Here is a 22,002-nt window from a genome sequence, read left to right as displayed (position 1 = left end):
TCTATCTGACTTAGCTACTTTGGGCTTTTTTTTTTTTTTAATATAATTGTGGTCAATGTAAATACAGATCTACTATGTTGACCTGGTTTTGCATCATTTCATATAGATTTCTATTTTCTTGTGAGATTTATATTTATCAATTTCACAAAATCATATCTATTTATTTTAAAATTAAATTTTCATTTTTTCAATGAACAAAAGTCTTCCTTCTCTCCCTTTTATTTCCTCCCCAGCATTGAGAAAGAAAACCAAAATTTCTATTATAAACATGTATAGTCAAAGCAAAACCAATTCCTGCATTGGTCATTTCTAAAGAACAAACAAAGAAAAAGACCCCCATCTGTCTCAATCTTCATTCTGAATCTACGGCCTTTCTATCCACAGCTAGGGAGAATGGGATTGCGATTTAGTCACTGCCTTGATGATCAGAGTTTCTAAGTCTTTCAAAGCTGATTATCTCTACAATATTACTGTTATTGTATAAATTGTTTCCTTGGTTCTGCTTACTTTACTTTGCATCTGTTGATAAAAAATCTTCCTGGTTTTTTCCCAAAATCATCACCTTCATCATATTTCTTATAATATAATAGTATTCTATCACATTCATATACCAAAAAAATGTTCAATCATTCCCCAGTTAATGGGTACCCCCTTAAGTTTCCATTTCTTTGTCACTGCAAAAAGAATTACTACAAATATGTGTGTATGTATGGGTCCTTCTCCTTTATCTTTAATCTCTTCACATATAGACTTAAGAGTAGTATCACTGGATGGAAGAGAATCAGTGGGTCAAAGGGTACAGATGTTTAGTCACTTTATTTGCATAATATCAATTAAATAATTTTGGGACATAGTTCCAAATTGATTTTCAGAATGACTGGACCAGTTCATAACTACCAATAAAACATTAAAATACCATTTTTCCACTCCAAATCACCTCTGGCATTTGTCATTTTTGTCAGTTTGATGGGTGTGCATTGCCATTTCTCTAATTATTAGTGATTTAGAACATTTTTCATATGTGACTAGTGACAGCTTGGATTTCTTCTTTTGAAAGCTTACTATTCATATCATTTGACCACTTTTCAATTCAGGAGTATCTCTTATTCTTAAAAATTTGAATCAGTTTCTGATATATCTTAGGAATAAGACTTGTCAAAGAAACTTACTGCAAAGATGTTTTTCCCATTTAGTTGTGTCTCTTCTAATTTTAGTCACATTGGTTTAGTTTGTGTAAAAACATTTTAATTCTGTGTACTATTTATCTCAAGAGGATAAAATCATGAATGCTTCTCTGATGAATAATTTCTTTCTTGCTCCTAGAATTTATGACATCACCCTTTAGGTCTAAGTCATGTACCCATTTGGAACTTAGTATATGGAGGGATAAATTGGTGTATACCTAATTTCTATCAGTTTTCCAATTTTCCTAACAATTCTTGTTCAATTGGAATTTTTTACCCAAATAGCAGTGATCTCTGGGCTTATGAAACACAACTGTGCTCATTTGCTTCTGTATAGTGGGCACCAAATCTGTTTTACTGATCAACTTCTCTATTTCTTAAGCAATATCTAATTGATTTTATGATTACTATTTTGTAACATAGTTTGAAATCTGGGATTACTATTAAGTCCCTTTCTTTCCCACTGTTTCCTCCATTAATTCTTTTGAGATGTTAGACTTTTATTGTCCCTTCCCCCCGGGTTTATAAAGTAATCCTTTGTTAATTTTATTGGTATGCCCCTGATAAGTAAATCAATTTGAATAGTATTGTCCTTTTTATTATATTGGCCCAGTCCTTCTTGTTGCTGCTCAGTCATTCATCCATGTCCAACTCTACATGATTCCATGGGGTCTTCTTAATAAAGATACTAGAATGGCTTACCATTTCCTCCTCCAGTGTGTCCCCATTTTACAGATGAGGAACTGAGACAAATAAGGGTTCAGTGACTTGCCCAGGGTCACAAGGTAGTAAGTGTTTGAGGCCAGATTTGAACTTAGATCTTCCTGGCTCTATGCCCAGTGCTCTATCCACTATATCACTTAGTTGCCCCAAACCTAAGGGGCTTAGCCTATCCATGAACAATTACTATTTCTCAGAATTACACAGAGTTGTCTTTATTTAAAAAGCATTTTGTAATTATAATCAAAAGTTCCTCATGTGCATGTCTTGACATATAGTTTCCCACTCAAGTATTTTAGATATTCCGTGGTTAGGAATACCTTTCTGCCTCCTCCTGCTGGATTTTGTTGGTAACATAGAGAAATTAAACTTATTTTCTGTCCTGAACATTTGCTGAAGTTGTTAACCTGCTTTAAGTAGTCTTTAAATGGTCTTTTAGTTAGCTCTCTAGGGTTCTCTAAGTAAATTGTCATATCATCTGCAAAACAATAATTGTATTGCCTCTTTGCCCATGTTTATTTTAACTTATTTCTTCTTGGCTTATTAGTATAAGTAGCATTTCTAGCTAAATTGAAAAATAACGTAATAGTAGACAAGCCTTACTTTATCCTTGTAACCTTATTGGAAAGGTCTCTAGTGAAGCTCCATCAGAGATAACGCTGGATCTTGGTTTGAGATAGATTCTACTTATCATATTAAGGAATGACATCTACTTCTATGCTTTCAACTGGTTTTATTTTTTTTAACTTTTAAATTAGATTTTATTGCTTTGAGTTTTGTTTTGTTTGAATCACAATTGTTTCATCTAGGTTCTCTTTCATTCTCCTTTTAAAAGAGCTATTCTCTATACAAAATACAATTTTTAAAAGGGGGGGGTGTGGAGTTGATAGAGCACCAGGCCCGGATTCAGGAAGACCTGAGTTCAAATACAGGGTTAGACACTTAGTAGCTGTGTGACCCTGGGGACTAGTGATTTAACCCTGTTTGTCTCTGTTTCCTCATCTATAAAATGAGTTGGAGAAGGAAATGGAAAATAACTCCAGCATCTTTACCAAGAAAACTCCAAATGGGGGGGTGGACCCAAGATGGCAGATTAGAAAGATGTACATGTTCTAGCTCTTCCCCCACAGCCCATAAAATACCTGTAAAAAAAATGACTGAACAAATTGTAGAGCAGCAGAAGCCACAAAACAACAAAGGGAAAGAGATTTCCAGCCTAAGGTAGCCTGGAAGACCTAGAGGAAAGTTCTACTGCATGAGCGAAGCGCAGCCTCATGTGGACCCCATGGCATGGTGTGGTAGGGACAGGACTTGGAACAGGCCTCTGAGGCTGAATACCCAGTGGCAGCAGTGGTTCTCAGATCCCTCAAACAACAGTCGCCAATGTCAGCTTCAAAGGTCAGTGAGAAAGTTTTTTTCAACTGGGTGACAAGGGAGCAGGGTCCTCACCTAACCCTGGTCCCAGGCAGCTGCAGCAGTAGCAGCAGTAGTACCCATTTTTGGAGCCCTCTACCTAAAGATCCTGGGGGAATAGAGCCAATGATCTGGGTCTCAGCCCCGAGCGGAGCTGGTGGAGGCTCTGGAAAGGGAGTTCTATTTGCAGTTCCTGGGCAGAAAAGCTTTGGTAGCTCCCAAACCAGTGCACAGGCTAGGAGAGGAGTAAACACCTCTCCCCTCAATGTGTCACCTTGGAGGAACTTACAGATCCCCAGAGTATAACCTCCCCTTGACAAAGGACTCAAAAGTCAAGTAACTGGCAGAGAAAATGCCCAAAAAGAGGAATAGCAATAGGACTATAGGAGGTTACTTTCTTGGTGAACAGGTATTTCCTTCCATCCTTTCAGATGAGGAAGGACAATGCTTACCATCAAAGGCCTCCAAAATATATATGCAATGGTCTCAGGTCATGGAAGAGCTCAAAAAGGATTTTGATAATCAAATAAGAGAAATGGAGGAAAAATTGGGAAGAGAAATGAAAGCAATGCAAGAAAATCATGAAAAGCGAGTCAACAGCTTGCTAAAGGAGACCCAAAAAAATGCTGAAGAAAATAACACCTTGAAAAATAGGCTAACTCAATTGGTAAAAAGGTCCAAAAAGCCAAAGAGGAGAAGAATGCTTTAAAAAGCAGAATTAGCCAAATGGAAAATGAGGCTCAAAAGCTCACTGAAGAAAATAGTTCTTTAAAAATCAGAATGGAACAGATGGAACCTAATGAATTTATGAGAAACCAAGAAATTACAAAACAAAACCTAAAGAATAAAAAAAATAGAAGATAATGTGAAATATCTCATTGGAAAAACAACTGACCTGGAAAATAGATCCAGGAGAGGCAATTTAAAAATTATGGGACTACCTGAAAGCCATGATCAAAAAAAGAGCCTAGACATCATCTTTCGTGAAATTATCAAGGAAAAATGCTCTGATATTCTAGAATCAGAAGGCAAAATAAATATTGAAAGAATCCACTGATCACCTCCTGAAAGAGACCTGAAGAAAGAAACTCCTAGGAATATTGTGGCCAAATTCCAGAGTTCCCAGGTCAAGGAGAAAATATTACAAGCAGCTAGAAAAAACCAATTCAAATATTCTGGAAATACAATCAGGACAACACATGATCTGGCAGTGTCTACATTAAGGGATCGAAGGGCTTGGAATATGACATTCCAGAAGTCAAAGGGACTAGGGATAAAACCAAGAATCACCTACCCAGCAAAACTCAGTGTAATACTTCAGGGGAAAAAATGGTTATTCAATGACATAGAGGACTTTCAAGCATTCTTGATGAAAAGACCAGAACTGAATAGAAAATTTGACTTTCGAACACAAGAATCAAGAGAAGCATGAAAACATAAACAGGAAAGAGAAATCATAAAGGACTTTCTAAAGTTGAACTGCTTACATTCCTACATGGAAAGATAATATTTGTAACTCTTGAGACTTTTCTTAGTATTTGGGTAGTTGGAGGGATTACACACACACACACACACACACACACACACACACACACACACAGAGCACAGGGTGAGTTGAATAAGAAGGAATGGTATCGAGAAAAATAAAATTAAGGGGTGAGAGAGAAAGAGAAAGGGAAAAATGGAATGGCGCAAATTATCACTCATAAAAGAGACAAGAAAAAGCTTTTTCAATGGAGGAGAAAAGGGAAGAGGTGAGAAGGAAAATGCTCTTCACATTTGGCTTAAGGGGGGAATGACATGCTCACTCAGTTTGGTATGAAAATCTATCTTACACTACATGGAAGTAGGGGAGAAGGGGACAAGTGGGGTGAGGGGGATGACAGAAGGGAGGGCAAATGGGAGAAGGGAGTAATTAGAAGTAAACACTTTTGGGAAGGGACAAGGTCAAAAGAGAGAATAGAATAAATGGGGGGCAGGATAGGATGGAGGGAAATACAAGTAGTCTTACACAATATGACTATTATGAAAGTCCTTTGAAAAACTCCACATATATAGCCTATATTGAATTACTTGCCTTCTCAGTGGGGATGGGTGGGGAGGAAAGAAGGGAGAGAAGTTAGAATTCCAAGTATTAGAAACAAATGTTAAGAATTGTTTTTGCATACAACTGGGAAATAAGAAATATAGGAAATGGGGTATAGAAATCTATCTTGCCCTACAAGAAAAGAGAGAAGATGGGGAAAAGGGAAGGAAGGGATGTGATAGAAGGGAGGGCATACTGAGGGAAAGGGTAATCAGAATGCAAGAAGTTATGGGGGAAGGGGAGGAGAGAGATGGGGAGAAAATTTGGAACTCAAAATTTTGTGGAAATGAATGTTGAAAACTAAAAATAAATAAATAAACATTAAAAGAAAAACTCCAAATGGGACTATGAAGAGTTGAACACAGTTGAACAACAATAATTTTTAAAGAAAAAGAGGACAAATGATTATTTCTGATCAATACATTAAAAAATCTAAAAATGTTTGCAAATGTATAGTACTTGTGAACCTCAAACTTCTGCAAAGGGGTGGGGTAAGAATGTCTTTTTGTGTCTTTTCCAAAACATGTTTGTTCATTATAATTTTTTAATATTCACTTTTGATTTTGTAGCTGTTCTTTCCATTTAAACTGTTGCAGTCATTGTGCAGTTTTCTTGACTCTGCTTACTTCACTCTGCAGCAATACATGCAGATGTCCATATTTCTTTGTATTCATTTCATGTGTCACTTAGAGCAGAGTAACATAACACTACATCCATATTGCACAATTTGACCATCCCCCAATCTTTAGGCATCTACTTTGTTCCCAATTATTTGCTGTCATAAAAAGTGCTGATTTCTGTAAGTGTATAAGGGGGCTTTGTTCTTATCAGTGGCCTCCTTGCCATAAAAGCCTAATAATGGAAACAGTAGGTCACCTCATTAGTATATCCTGGATCTATGCCCTGAAACTGAGTAGTGGAAGATGGAACTGCCAATGGCCATTGGTACCTGAATCCTGTACATGACTGGGCCTTTCTGTGTGGGTCAATGACCTCTTCTTGTCCTGAGGCACAGTCTTGGTCCTTGTGTTGGGGAACTGTGTCAGGGAATGCTCCACAAGACTATTCCAGGCCAGATCCAATCTCTAGTGTCCACAAACATCTCTGTCTCCCTATGTTCAGTTGGACTAGAAAAATGGCATTGCAATTTTTTCTTAAATTTCCCAATCAAGACTCTATCTGGTACAAATTGCAGGGGAAGTGGAGGAAACTCAGTTGTATTTCTTCCTGCTACTCCACCATTTTTGCTTTGTTTTCCATCACAGTATTTCATTTAGAAGCAACATGGCAAAGTAGATAAGCCAGCCTCTGAAGCAAGAAGCTTGCTCTGGTGTTGCCTTTGATGTATACTATTAGTTGTACAACCAAGGGCCACTTACTAGAAACTCTCAGTGACCCTAGCAACTCTATATTATTGTAAGTTACAGATAACTGTAAACTTCAGTCAGTGGAGGGAGCTGTTCATCATAATCCAGTTCTAAGATGATAAGGTTTGGGCTAAGCTGATGACAACAGAAAAGGAAAAGAAGGGGTGGATTTGAGAAAATTTGTGGAAGAAAAATTAGATATATGAAGAGAAAAATTTTTTTTAAATTTAAAATTAAATTAAAATTTAAAAATAATTCTAGGGGTTTATACTTTGATGAGTGAAAAATAGGAAATGGGAGGGAAGCTAATTTAGGAAAAAAAGAACTGTTTTAGATGACGTAAACTATTGGTGATTTTGTTGCTATGGGAACTTCATCCACTTACTCATATCACAAATTGTTTATAATTTATAGTCTTAGAGAATTTCCTGAAGATCAGGAAGATTAGGTGGTCACATACCTAGTAAGTATCAGAGATGGAATATGAACCCAAGTCTTGTGACACCAAGGAAAGCACTATATAATGTCTATTACCTAACAATGTCTTTTCTAGAATAGTACAATGGAAATTAAAACAGTATTTCATTTTTGAAGTAATAGATAAAATATGTCTTAGTAATACTCAATCTTGGTCCTAGAGAACAGAAAACATAACAGCCTCACTCCTCTCAGCAGAAATAGGGGGAGAGGTCTATGAGTACAATATATTACATATGTTATTCAAATGGAGTCACTCTATCAGGTGGGTTTATTTGGTTGTTTTTTTTAAGTGAAAGTTCCATAATGGAAGGGGGAGATTAAATTTGGAAATGATCATAATGTAAAACAAAATGAAATAAAAGTCATCAACAAAACTAATTTTCAGTAACAATGACATACTATATCAAACCTTGATTATTACCCAAAATAATTCAAATTTTATAAAAGTTTTTTCACTTAGGTCAATTGTTTTTAAAAAATTTCTGCATTTGATAAAAAAAAATTATCTTTACTGTTATTTATTAGGTTATTCACATTAATGAGCATAAAGACTACAAACATGGGAAATCATTCATTTCAAGTAGGAGGAATTGATAAACTTTGAGTTTCATTCTTTTCCCTTTCATTTGCTTGCAAATGTGGTTTGGAAGTGTGACATTTAAACTATCAATACAGTATCAGTCTAAGGCAAAAACTAAAATAAGTGAGGTTTCTGTTTGGCACCTTACTGGCTCCCATTCCACACCTTGTGATCTGGCTTCTGTCTCCACCAATATTTCCTCCAGCGTCACTGATGATCCCTTTATTGCTAAATCCAACACCTTTTCCTACATCTTAATCCTTCTTGACCTTACTGAAGCATTCAGTACTCCTGACTACTCTCTCCTCCCTGAGTTTTCACAACACTGATTCATCACTATTCTCTTCCTATCTGTCTAACCAAATGTTCTTAATCTCTACTTCAGGATCATCATCCATGTTCTATTCCCAAGCTGTAAACATACCCAGGATTCTGATCTGGGCCCTCTCCTCTCCTTTCTCTGTGTCCTTAGGCACTCTACCATGCTAATCCTGGCCCTCATCATCATGTGCCTGAACCACTGCAATAATCTGCCCCCTAATTAGCGTCCCTGCTTCCATTCTCTCCCTGCTCTAATCCATCCTCCACACAACTGCCAAACTTATATATCTAAAGCACAGATTGATCAGCTATGTCACTCCTCTACTCAAGAATCTCTAGTAACTATTTTCCTTAGCATAAAATACAAACTTCTACTTTAGCATTTAAAACTCTTTGCAACTTAGCTCTAATCTATCTTTCCAGACTGATTACACATTATTTCCTGTCAAGAACTCCAAACTCCACTGCAACAGTCCAATGGTTTTACTCCTCCTAAATGATTCACTATCCCACCCTCTAGAGACTTCAAAATCTTCTCTTCTATCCTCAAATTTCCCACATTTTCACCTCTTTCCCCCATCTCAGTGGAAGGCCTTGAAATTTTACTAACAAAATAGAGGACATTTGCAAAAAATATATCTCTTCTTTCCTTTTCTTTATTTCCCAAGCTCTTGACATTATCTTAAAGCATCTCTACCCTTACTCCACTCATTGATGAAGAGATGGCCCTTCTCCCCAAAGACAACTCCTCTACAATGGTCATCGATGCCATCTACTCATCAGTGTTTCAGAGGGATTACTCTCACCATTAAACCCTATCTCTCTCTAATTTTCAATTTCTTCTTCATTTACTGGATCCGATCCTTCAAACAGTTGCCTTCAAACATGGCTACATTATAAAAAAATCATTTGTCCTTACCATCCTCTCAAGCTATCTTCCTATATATCTTCTGTATTTTATAGACAGATGCCTAGAAAAAGCTGTCTCTACCCCTTCCTTCCATTTCCTCTCTTTTCATTCACTTCTCAATCCTTTGCAACATGACTGGCTTCTTATCTCATCACTGAAATGAAACTTCTCTCTCCAAAGTTAGACATGATCTTTTAATTGCTAAATCAGACAGTCTTTACTCGGGCTTCATCCTTCTTGGTGTCTCTAGAGCATCTCCTCTATCCTCCTGGATACTCCTTCTTTTCTGGATTTTTAGGACACTGCTTTTTTCTGGTTCTTTTATCTACCTGTCTGCCTACTCAGCCTCTTTTGTTGATTAATCATGTCTTCTGTTCCCTAACTGTGGGTGTGTCTCAAGGCTCCAGCCTGGGCCTGATCTACCAGCCCAATAATCACCCACTGCCTATTGGACATTTCACCCAGGTTTACAGCCTTGACTCTTCTTTCTTCCTCTCCCCCCAATTGCAATCAGTTGCAAGGATATTGTCCTCTCTACTGCAAGAGCATCTCTCACATCTGTCCCCTTCTTTCCACATCTATCACCCTGATATTGGCATGGTAATATTTTGCCCAGTCTTAGGTAAAACCTCCTAAATGTTCTCCCTATTTTTAGTCTTTCCTGTCTCCAATTCATCCTCTGCACAATCATCAAAAAATTTTCCTAAGGCCCAGTTCTGACCATATCATTTCACTATTCAAATATATTCAGTGACTTCCGTATTGCCTCTAGCATAAAATAGCCACTTCTTAGGCTAGCACATAAGGGTCTCTACAACTTGACTGCCACCTATCTTTTCAATATTATTTATACTACTCTCTTTCACATACTCACACTCATCTAAATGTTTAATCTAAACTCAATTAAATTAAAATCAACAAGCATTTATTACTTGCCTGCTTTATGCCAGACACTGGAGAAAGAAAAACAAAAATCTCTCCCCTCTAGGAACTTACCTTCTGCTAGGGAGAAGTAAAACTTACCTACTAATCATTTCCCAAACTCAGTATTCCATCTTCTGCCTCTGTGCATTCACACAAATAGACTGTAAGCTCCTATAAATCAGGTCCCTTTTTTGGCCTTTGGCTCTCAACACTTAAACATAGTACTTTACATGCAGCTGGCACTTCATAATCATTGAACTTAACTGAAAATAACCATTCTTAGAAATAAGATTCACTGATGGTCAAGAACAGTCAAAGGGCAAAGTTAAGAGAAAGATAACAAGAAATAAAATGAAATGATGTCATTACTATTTGCTGCCTTACTGAGAGCAAGGTTCTCTGAGAGTTATTAGGACTTTGGTAAAACACAGGACTCTAGAATTCAAAAGGACTCTCCCTTTGGCATTAGTAATCTCTAGACCTGCCCCTCAGTAGTGTGCACACACATGTAGAAGTAACAAGTAGGAATATTTATTCCTGAAATATAAGAACCCACATCAAACACCACTCAGTTAATTCTCAGTTTCTATTGAAAGTGAAAATCCTTCAAACAAATTTAATTTGTGGATAATGGAAACACACTTGTTTCCATTCCAATAATGTCTGGGTGGTAAAGCAGAACAGTAACTTCCTTTGTATTTATACCCACCTCTTCCCAGTAAGATCCTGCTCCAATGATTCATCAGGAGCCTCAGCCTTCACAGCTGATTTTTTAGGTGCTGAGCTTGCTCTTTCAGATTTCTTGGCAGATTTCCTCGCAGATTTTGAAGACCGTGGTTGGATGAAATCCTCTTTCTAAAAAGTGACAGGATGATGGACAACATGAAAGAAGATATTGGAGAAAATGTCTCAGCTTTGAGCTCTAATCTTCAGATTTATTTAGATTATTTGAAGATCCACAGATCACTCCCTACTCCATATCCTTGCATCAATGTAGTTAAAGCCTTTTCTCTATCTTTACCTACTGGATAGCCAACCCACAGAAACCCATCAATTGTGGGACTGGGGTAGAGGGAGGCCAAAGTGTGAGTTGTGCATCCCTCCTTCCAAAATATTTAAAGTTACAGAGAATACTCTTCTTCTCTTAGAATAAATTTTAAAAAAAATTGTCTTAGACTCTCGGGTCACAGGAGAAAACCTGAACATTTTCAGGCCATTGAAAGATTATTTCTTCTCTCTTTGGATAGCTCCTCATAATGTAAGTAGCTAGAGAACAAAAACACATCTACTGTATGTTTTATATACAGTATGATGCACTACATAATAGGTATATTTAACAACTGCTATTAGATTTTAAAATTGTCTAAAGAGAATAATTATTTGAGGATATTTTAGTCTAACTTCCTGGAGGATCAAAGACCACAAATGTTTTAACAACCATTATCATTACAGTTACTAAGTCACATGAATGCCATTTTACACTGGTGGAATAAAAAGTTGTTTGTGTCTAGTACATTATGCCTTAGTTATCCGGTACTGTTGGAAAATGAACTGTCTCACATAACTGAATTTTCTTAATAACCTAAAATGATAAGAATAAAATGCAACCCTCAGTTAATGGTGAAGTAGATGTTGAAAGTTGAAATCTGAGGTTTTGCTTCATTCCTGAAAATATAAATGGGCAACTCACTTAACTCCATAGTAATAACAATAACAACAGTACTAATAATATCAATTATAAAGAGACTTAAGGGTTACAAAATGTTTCATAAATATTATCTCATCTTATCTTCACAACAACGTTGGGAGGTAAGCTCTCTATAATCATTTTACAGATGACAAAATTGAGGCAGAGATTAAGTGATGCAGATTTCAAGGGTCATACAGCTAGTAAATGTCTGAGACCAGATGTGAACTCAGGTCTTCTTGACTCCAGGCTCAGGAATCAGAATTAGTTAAAAAAAAAAATAAGAAGAAACAATAACAATTATAATGACAAAAAGATATAGTTTATAATTAAAAAAAGATTTAGCCCCAGATTATTTAAACAAGTTGTTGAAGATCAAAAACAGAACATGGAAAACAGAAATGACATCAACATCAACTATCAGTTTATCCAGAAGTTAAATAAATGTGTTTCCTCAACAAGGAAATTGAAAGAACCCAGGAAGCACCTTAGACATCAAGCATATGACTTATTTACCAAATGGAGATGGTTAACAAAGGTTAGAATATAAAACTTAGCAGCAAAATCTTAGGAAGAAGGATGATGAACGATAACCAAAAGTAAATCTCATAAAACAGAGAGAAGCAGTAGAAGATAAAACTTGCTTAAAGAAACCCTAACAAGATATTCAATTAAGCAAAGTTATTCCAAGGACTTTCATTGATGAAACTGGAAGGAAAACTAAAAAAAAAAAACAAAACAAAGAAAAATGGAAAAGCTTTGCAAAGACTATTTCAATAACTTTTCACTATCAAAGATAATGGATTGGCCATGTTTGGACCCTTGCATCATAGGCTCTGAAGTGCTTTTAAGAGGGGAAAGAAATAACATTAAAAAGAACAGAGAGAGCTAGCAGTCTGAGGATAATTGGTTAGATCAGGAGCGGTGTTCTGTGAAGTCTGGATTCAGTCAAAGGCCACACTGGAAAACCTAGAGGACCACATGTGGCCTCGAGGCCATAGATTCCCCATCCCTGGGTTATATGATCTTCAATAAAGCCAACACAGGCAAACAAGCCCAGTCTTCCAGTGCTACTAAATATGTGTAACCAGTAAGTTTCCAGAGATATCAGGAGTGGAGGGTCCCCTTAAGGCAGAGAATATCATGGCATACTCAGACCAGGATATACAAGATCCAGGGCTTCTAACATCTCTAGCACTATGTTCTGTGATGCCCTAGAAGGCCCATAAAGATCCTGTGCTCCGAACTTCAAAGTTATAGGAAGGAAGGCTTAATCCCAGAAGATCATGGCATTCATGGAAAGACTAAGTAAAGGCTACGCCCCAAAGCACAGAAGGGCCAGAACCTGGCTCTGAGGGGGAAAAAAATCAGAAACTAAAACAAGAGAGATGAGTAAATAAAAGAAAACACTAACCAGCATAAAAATTATGCTTTTAATGATACACGCAAAGAACACATAATTATAACAGTTACAAACAGAGACTCAAAGGAAAAATTGAAAATGAAATAAAAGCTCTGGAAGAATTTTTAGAAGAATAAAGAGCTTAGAAGGAAAAATGGCAAACCTTATCCAAATAAAAGAGACACTGATAACTGGGAGGGGAAGGCAGAGGGGAGACAAAGAAACAGAAATCAATGACCATATGAGGCAGTAAGAAAAATTCAAACAAAAAAAATTTAAAAATAGAAGAAAATATAAGATATTTGACATAAATAACAATTAACATGGGAAACAAATCAAGAAGGAAGAGTTTAAGAATCACTATGCTATCTAAAAACCATAACTTTAAAAAAGGGACTGAATTAGTATTAATTTTATAATGAAATACATAAATCATAAACAAAAACTACCCATTCTATTAGAACCAGAGGGAAAAGTGAAAATAGAAAGAATTCACTAATCATCTCCCTGAAAGGAAGCCCAAAAGGAAAAGTCATAACTAAAATCCAGAGTTCCCATACCAGAGAAAGAATATTTAAAATATCAAAAAAGAAGCAGAACAAAGACCAAAGAACCACACATTCAGTATTACACATGACCTGGAACCCTGTACTAAAAACCAAAGAAAACATTAGAATATGGTATTATAAAAGGCAAAAGAGATAGACCTGGAATGGAGTTGAGGAGATAAGAATAAGGGGAATCAGTGGGAAACCAAGAACAAAATTTAAACAGTGGCAGCTGAGTGTTCAGAATCATGAGACTGGGGAAGGAATGATAAGATGTGAGCATATTAATCATTGAGGAATGAGTTCAGGTAGACCAATGTTTTCCATGGAGGTTTGGCCAGAGGGTAGAGTCGTCCCAGCATGTCAGGCAACTGTGTGTAGTAGAAAAGGGAGAAGGAGGTAGGATGCGCAAAATTGTCCAGGTTGGGAAAAGGCAACCCCTACAGAGCAAGGCTGAAACAAGTACCTACTTCTAATCAAAAAGGTAAGGAAGGCATGGTAGAAAACATAAAATTCAAGACAGAAGGATGAGGGCTGACACTGGAAGCAAGGTTCCGACCATCTTTGAAACTAAGGAAGAGATATGTGACTAATTTTATATTTACAAATAATTATTAACACAAAAAGGAAAGATTCCATTTTAAAATGTGGCACTGCATTCATTTTCTTGCTTCTGAATTATTTCAAGTTGTACATTATTAAAAGATTTTTATGATTAAAATTGATGAAGACATACATATAAACCAAACATGGATTTTTATAACAAACTTCACAGTAAGGAGCTCAACAGTCCAACCTACCTTTAATGTAGGAATTTGTGGCATGCAAGATTTAGGTCTTAGTGGTAAAAGAGTCACCATTTGTGGGAAAGGATCAATATCTTTCCTTGGTTGTTCTTGGCGGGAATGCCAGAATTTCAGCTCAGCACTGGCATTTTTTATTTCGTATTTATGTGTTACACAGAATCTAGGTCCCCTGTCGGGAGAAATACAACTTTAAGAAGGCCTTGATAAAAGACTCCTCATATCTTTGGTAATAAAAACATTTTCAAAAATCTACAAAATTTGCAACATACTAATTTGGCTCCAACTACCAGAGTCATACTTAAGCCCTTATTTTCTAAGATGTAACATGCTACAGTAGATAAAGCAAAGGATTTGGACAGAGATCCTGAGTTAAAATCCTGGTTCTGTCACTTTTTACCTGTATGGTCTTGGGCAAGTCATTTTACTTCTGTAGTCTTTGGTTTGCTCATCTTTAAAATGAAGGGAGGGGGTAGCCTCTATGATTTCTAAGGTTTTTTCAGCCCTGAAAATTTATGATCCATTTTTTAGTTATGCCCACCTTTTCCTTACTGCTCACCATCCTAAATAAGGTAAACAGAAAAGACCAGAATCTCCCAAATAGAGTGGAATTTAGTAAAAGGCAAATCTGCCTCCATAAGTAAATGATCTCGTCTCACCTGACTGCACTCCTAGACTTCATCATTGTCTTCAGGAACTCATATTTCATAAAGATCACCTCAGTTCTGAAAGCACCCCTCCACAGTACCATTTGTCTTGGGGTGGAGGTGAGGGAGTGTTTCCTCTTTCTGATTGGAGTGGACAGAGGGTGGATATTGGAGAGCTATTCCCAGATCCTCCATTTAAGGGAAGACCCAGGGCAGTGCCATCTTAGAAACTTCCCACCCACCTGCAGGACTTCATAATGCCCCACCCACACAGGGGAACCCACCTTTTCAGCTTCTTTTTATGTGTGGTCTTCCCCAATTAGATTGTGGGCTCCTTGGGAATAGGGACTCTCCTTTGCCTTTCTTGGCATCCTCAGCACTTAGAATAGTGCATGGCACATAGTAGGTGCTTAATAAATGTTTACTGGCTGGCTGACTGAAATTAATACATAAATGAAAAAGCATTTATTAAGTGCTATGTGCCAAGAGGCATTGGGGATACAAAGATAAAATTGAAAACAGTCCCTACCCTCAAGGAACTTACATTCTAACAGACAAGACATATAGGAGAGTGGTAGCTAGGGGGAGTATTTTAGTTTGGAAAATTACAAGTGATGAATGCAGCCACAGAGTAGATTTGCACCCCCTTTCCAGTAGCAATGGCATTACTGTTCCTGATTCAACTATGGTTCCTGAACTTGAAAGCAAGGTGGGGTGATGGGGCTAGAGAAAAATCAGCAATCTGAAGATATGTAATTAGTTTAGAGTTGTCAACATCCTATTATGAAACAGCAAAGGCCAATATTTTGGACTTTTGTCACTACTCCAGAAAGGTAACAATGAATGTTTACCCAGTATTTGTATGTCAAATCAGGGAATATGTAATTGTGCGCGAGAGGTGAGTTAGCACACAATTCACATAAAGAGTTCCGACTCTTCAGCCTGGCATTTAAACTGCTCTATAATCTGGTATCACACTATAATTCCAACCTGACCTCATCATGCTTTCCTACCTCAGTCTCTGCTCACACGTAAGGCCACATAATCCAACCCAAGGCTGAACAAGAACCCTCTCTTTAGAGAGTAAAGGGAGTTATCTAGTCTTCCCATAAAATTTTCAGATGACAGGGAATCCAATGATACCCACAGTAGTTCATTCCACTTTGGGATAGTTCTAAATCTTTGGAAATTTTTCCTTAAATCAAGGCTAAAACTCTCTGGAGTGTTCACCCACTACTGCTCATTTTGCCCTCTGGATTCTGGGAGAACAAGTCTAACCCCTATGTGAGAGTACTTTAAAACCCTGTCATATCTCTGTATGACAGACTTATATTATGTACCTCCTCCTAAAGTTTCTCTTTTCAATCAATTAAATAAGCTCTTATTAAGTTCTAGGAACAGGGTTAAGACAGTCTCTTCTCAAGGAGTTTACCAGCTTGTCCGCAGAGACAGCATAGAGATACATACAGAATAAATACAAAATGTAAGGTAGTAATGGGGAGGAGCATTATCAGGTTAAAGGATTTATTTAAAAATCCCTATAAAAGATGCAGAAGTTAATATTTGAACTGTTATCTTGAAGGAAGTGAGGATTTTCATGAAGTAGAAGTGAAGGAGGTGTATGATCCAGCCAAAGAAATAGAAATGGGGGATGGAGTAATAGATCGGCATAGGTAGAAAGGAGGAATGGACAAAGGAATAAATAGAAAGAAGCCAGTTTGCCTGGACTATGGTGTGATTAAAAGGGAAATAGTATATGATGATGCTAGAAAGATAGGTGGGAGTCAAGTTGTAAATGACTTTAAAAGTAAAACAGAAGAATTTCTATCTTATCCTATTTGAACAGGCAAGTGACATGATCACATCTGCACTTAAGAAAATCCATGTTGGCAGCTGTGTGGAAGATAGGAGAACAGAAAATCTGAGTGTGTCCAACTTGGTTTGGAAGGAGCTAAAACAATTGAAAGGATGTTTTGGAATAAGATGGGCAGGAAGATATATTAGGGACACAGCAACTGAAGGGGTAGAAGGAGTAAAGAGGTCAGATTCAGAGATAATGACTGAGTTAGGAAAGATGTCATATGATTTCTGGTCTACTCTGTGGTCTCAAGCACAGTAAAAACCCAAGGTAACTAAGGAAGCTGCTCTTTTATAACTTTTAAAAAGTTTTTAAAATTGGAGGTGTTGGGGGAAAACTATGATTGTCATTTAGAAAAAAATCTCAAGGATGCAATGAGATTTTACCATTTCAGACTTCTACAATCTGTATGTCTGTTAAAAACAATTTTCCTACACAGTCTAAGAAAAAGAAATTAAGTAACTTTACAATTCAAGTTTCAGTTTTTCCTACCAATACTGGAGTAAGGGTTTCACAACTTCAGCCTGAATGCATCTCAAATGTGGTTCATTCCAATAAGATCCATCTATCAAATTAAGTTTTAATAAGACTTCTGGAGTGAGATAGTACTCTCCACTATTCACTAGGTAGCATTTTCTCATCTTCTCAAGGTGTCTAGAATAAAAGTAAACATACAGAATATACAATTACCATACCTTCAAGATGAATGAAAAACCTATAATTTCTAAACCTCCATACAACTTAGAAATAATAGTAAGATCATCAAAATTTTATTTCGAGGGTCCCAATCTATCATGAGGAGTGATTTTTTTTATGTCTTTGAAGCCTTAATAATCATGAGATTGCAGAAAAGTTCTGACAAGTTTTTGAGATATTAAGAGGAAAAAGACTATGAAGAGCACTTCTAGAAATGTCTCTTCCATGTTAGAAATGCTTTGAGGCCTAGAGTAGTGGTTTTTCATGATCACAAGTAAGCATTTTGGAACCACTGTTGTATCATTGTTGATTCTGTGTAAAAATTAGCTCTGTAACCTGTATATCAAAAAAAATTTCATTGGAAGAACATAGTAAATATTTACATGGCTCAGGCTAAATATCTCAATAGGAGTTATAGTTTAATCAAGCTTCACACTTCAAAGGGTCTGTCTCAGTTATTAGAAGTCTGGCTAAGACTAGGGCTCCCTCAGTCAGATGCAGTCTAGCAAGATGTTTCACTATCTCTTAAGTTCTAATTAGTTCAATACCATAGAACTAGTTCAGTGAAGACTTAAAGTCTATTTTAAAACTAGACCAAGATTTCCAAGAGACCCTCCATTACAAGGACCAGACCGACATATGGGCACCTGTTGAGACATCATAGCTTTTACTCTCAGTTCCCATGGTAATCTTTAACAGCACATAAAAACCCAACATCCTAGTGTGAACAGTAGTCTCCTCAAGACTACTATACAGACTATCAGAAAGAGGAGTTCTCATGTTGACCAAAACAATGATTGTCATCTTGGACACTCATTTGCCTCTCTGAGTATGTCTCCTCATTTATAAAAGAAGGAAAGTAAAATCTTGATCACAGGAACGCTATAAGAATAAAATTAACAAATGGGAAAGTATTTTGAGCTCTCATGGGAAAATGTTTTACAAATCCAGTAAATTATTTTTTATTATCTGTTGACTATGAAAATAAGAAGCCTAAAGAAATTTATACTAATAACAATCATAATTTTAGTTTTTAATAATAATAATCATTTCCTCCCAGATCTATATATTTTAGGGTCAAAAAGATGTATTGAACAAGTGGTAAAACAATCCAAATAAACATTTTTTTATTTTAAAAAAATAATAATTTAAGAAAAGGAAAAATACCTCTGACGTCTTCCAGCATCCCTAAGAACCTTTAATCTTTCAATATCCATCCAGAGGCACTGATATTTCTCCCCTATTGTTCCCCTTATAAACTTCTTAAATCTTTCAAACTCCTTCCTGGTGCCAATGTCATATGTCTTATGGGAAATACACCAATCAGCTCTGGCATCTGACCCAATGCTTTCAGTCCTTGAACATAAACTCACTAGTTCGAAGTTCTCATCATATTCTTTCTGTTTGACTTCAGCACAAAAATCTGAAATTTTCTTTTCAGCTTCCTCCTTCTGTTCTTGAATCACCACTTGTGCAACATTATTGAAATTTATAACATCTTCACTGGCTCTAAATGGCCGTTTATCAAGTTTCATCAGTGCAGATTTCATAATAAAGTCTATATAAGAAGCTACAAAGTCTTCAACTGTTGGGAAAACTACTTCCAAATTCTTAGTGGTCTCCTTTCTTTCTAAATAAATTCTCAAAAGAGCATGAGAAGGAGTGTCTCTAACAGATACAGATCCTTCTTCATTCAAAACTTCTAATGATGATCCAGGAATAGCACTTGAATCTTTCTTCATAGGTTCATCAAAAATGTCATCACCTTTTGGATTAAATCATTAAAAAGACCATTAGGTTAAAGTGTTGTAATACATAGATGATATGGAGAGGTTTTCATATTAATTCCTTGAGAACCTTTAAACGTAAGTAGCTTGGGTTGTTGTAGACATGAAGAAACAATATATTAAAATGTTAATATGCCACATTAATGTTTATGACAACTATGCCATGCAACTAAACTCAATATATGATTTCATATCCCATGACAAATGAAGAGTAGGTCACACAAAAAACAAAGTAAATTGTGTCCATTGGATGTCAGAATTTAAATCCACATTTGACCATTTCATAATTTGAAGGGCAATGTGGTATAGTAGGAAAAGCATTGGTTCTGGAGGTAAGATGAATTGGGTTCAAAACCTTCATTTTTTAAAATTATTTGCTACTTATGTAATATTGGGGAAGTAACTTATTCTCCCTTGGCATCAATTTGCTCATCTGTAAAATTAGGAGACTGGGACAGATGGCCTCTATGGTACTTTCCTATGACAAGCTAAGGGAAGAAAATTTAAACGCTTTTATGAGAAAGGTGAGGTTTTTCATAACCTTTACCACCTAAGTTATTGAAGTTAAAACTTTTTGAATAGCATAAGGCCTGTCTACAAATTCTCTACATATGTCACCAGATCTGTGAGCTCATCAACATGGGTTCTTCTTCCAAGAATGCCAATCACAACTTAAGCATTTACACCTTGTGCAATAGCTCTTGTCCACATCTTCCAATAAAATCTTTGCTAGGGGTCCCATCAGAATGTGAGAGACCTTCCTTTAGATGCTTTCATGGATACCATGGATACCAATACAGCAAGCAAGCTATCTGTTATTTATCCCTCACTTCATGGGTGGACCCCTCTATAAGTATACAAGTATGCCATTTCCCCCCAAATTCCCTCAAAGTAAAGGATCCTATATTTGTGACTAGAATCATCCTCCTATCTCTCCTTCCTTCTTCAAAGTAGTACAAGATGTATTCCCTATTATATTCCACACAATATATTCAATTGGTTTCAGAAGTACCGAAACTAGATAAGGCATCATTCATATTCTGACCAATTCCACTTTATCATTCAACACATTTTAATCAAGATGAACTGGAAACATTTCATTTTTATTTTTACTAATAATTGGGGAATTCAACTCCCAAGCCCAGTTAGGAGAATGATCTTTTGTAAAGGCATTGGAGGTGTATCTGACTTAACACAGGAGAAAAATGTTTACTCAAGTTCTGTTACTACTATTACTAAGCTACTAAAGTCAAGTATAAATTTAGAATTATAGCACTGAATAAAGTTATAATAAGGAGTAATACTGATACTTCTGCTTTCCTTTTACACTTTCAACAAACATTTTATCAAGTGCTTACTACATGGAAACCCCAGAGAGACAGACAGATAAACAGAAAGATAGAGAGATAAAACAAAACAGCCCCTGAATGCCACTGGCTAGTTTCCATGCTCATCACCCCCTCATATTCCTGAATTCTGGGGGTTAAATAATAGAGAAAACCTTGTTTATTCAAAAATCACAGGCATTGGTAGACTGAATTCCCAGAATCACATATTTCACGAGCTAGGAGAATGAGTTTTTCTTTAAACTGGGTATAAGGTTAGTTGTAGGGCAAAGAATCCAAAAGGGAATAAACAGTACTAGATGACTGTGGGTAAAGATTTAAGAGGGATTAAGATAAAAATGGCTGAGTCAATGGCTGAGCTCTACCCGTATTCCTATTTCTGGACCTGTACCTTAACAATACTTCACCTTTCTCTCCATGACAGCACCCTCATCCTCAAGACCATGGTTCTTAAATCTTTTTTGCATCATGAATCCCTCTTCAGCAGTCTGATGAAGCTTATGGATCTCCTCTCAGAATGTTTTATTGAAATAGTACTTTATTAAAAAAAAGTTCATGGGTCCAAGATTATTGATCCCTTGCTTTGGAAACTTTCCCTGGTGGAAATTTGTCCAGCCCCTGAAAGTCTCACCTTAAGAGCAGGGGTTGATTGATTTAGAAGATAAAGAAATATGTTATAATAATATGGAGAGAAGGAAGACTTTCCCTTTTTTTCTCCATCAACAAAATCACAAAATGCCATACTATTAACAATAGAACAAGAAATAGTTAAGACTAAAAAATAGCTCAAACTTCATTATTTTCATTGTTTTGAAATCTTCCACTTCTGCTTACCCTCAAAGGCTTTCTCTTGAATCCTACTGCTGGTCACACAAGTAGGTGATGAGAAGGTTGTTACTGTGTGCTGGCTTTGTTTTGCCATTGTAAACCATTCCTGTGTCTGAGTAATAGTAGCCTAGAAAGCAAAAGGCATGTAAGTTTAATATGTTATTATTTCTTTCACATATGGATTAGCGTGGCTACCAAAGAAGGCAAAATATTAGGTGTTAGAAAAGACCTTAAGATATCATCAAACCCAATCCCTATATGAATCATGAGTTTCCACAATGAAATCCTGGACACACAACACCCTACCTTTATTTGAAGGCCTCTGCGTGTGTGTGTGCGCACGCACATGTGTTCATGCACATGTGCTCATGCCATAAATATAAAATGAATTTTAAAAATATACACAGTAATTAAA

At 36.5% G+C, this 22,002-nt stretch overlaps 1 protein-coding gene across 5 annotated transcripts in view; it reads right to left on the bottom strand.

The window, feature by feature from the left end:
• RGS22 (regulator of G protein signaling 22) overlaps positions 1-22,002 on the bottom strand; it is a 175,768-nt gene that overhangs the window by 96,236 nt on the left and 57,530 nt on the right. For all 5 annotated transcript variants that reach the window (XM_072606883.1, XM_072606885.1, XM_072606882.1 and 2 more), the window contains 5 exons: positions 21,594-21,714; positions 18,794-19,391; positions 17,423-17,584; positions 14,423-14,597; positions 10,695-10,840 (listed from right to left, as the gene is read on the bottom strand). In XM_072606883.1, coding sequence (XP_072462984.1) covers positions 10,695-10,840; positions 14,423-14,597; positions 17,423-17,584; positions 18,794-19,391; positions 21,594-21,714 — 1,202 coding nt within the window. The remainder of the gene's footprint in view (positions 1-10,694; positions 10,841-14,422; positions 14,598-17,422; positions 17,585-18,793; positions 19,392-21,593; positions 21,715-22,002) is intronic.

The sequence above is a fragment of the Notamacropus eugenii genome, chromosome 4, assembly GCF_028372415.1.
Source record: "Notamacropus eugenii isolate mMacEug1 chromosome 4, mMacEug1.pri_v2, whole genome shotgun sequence".
In the NCBI taxonomy this organism is placed as follows: Eukaryota; Metazoa; Chordata; class Mammalia; order Diprotodontia; family Macropodidae; genus Notamacropus; species Notamacropus eugenii.
This window is presented reverse-complemented; position numbering and strand designations above follow the sequence as displayed.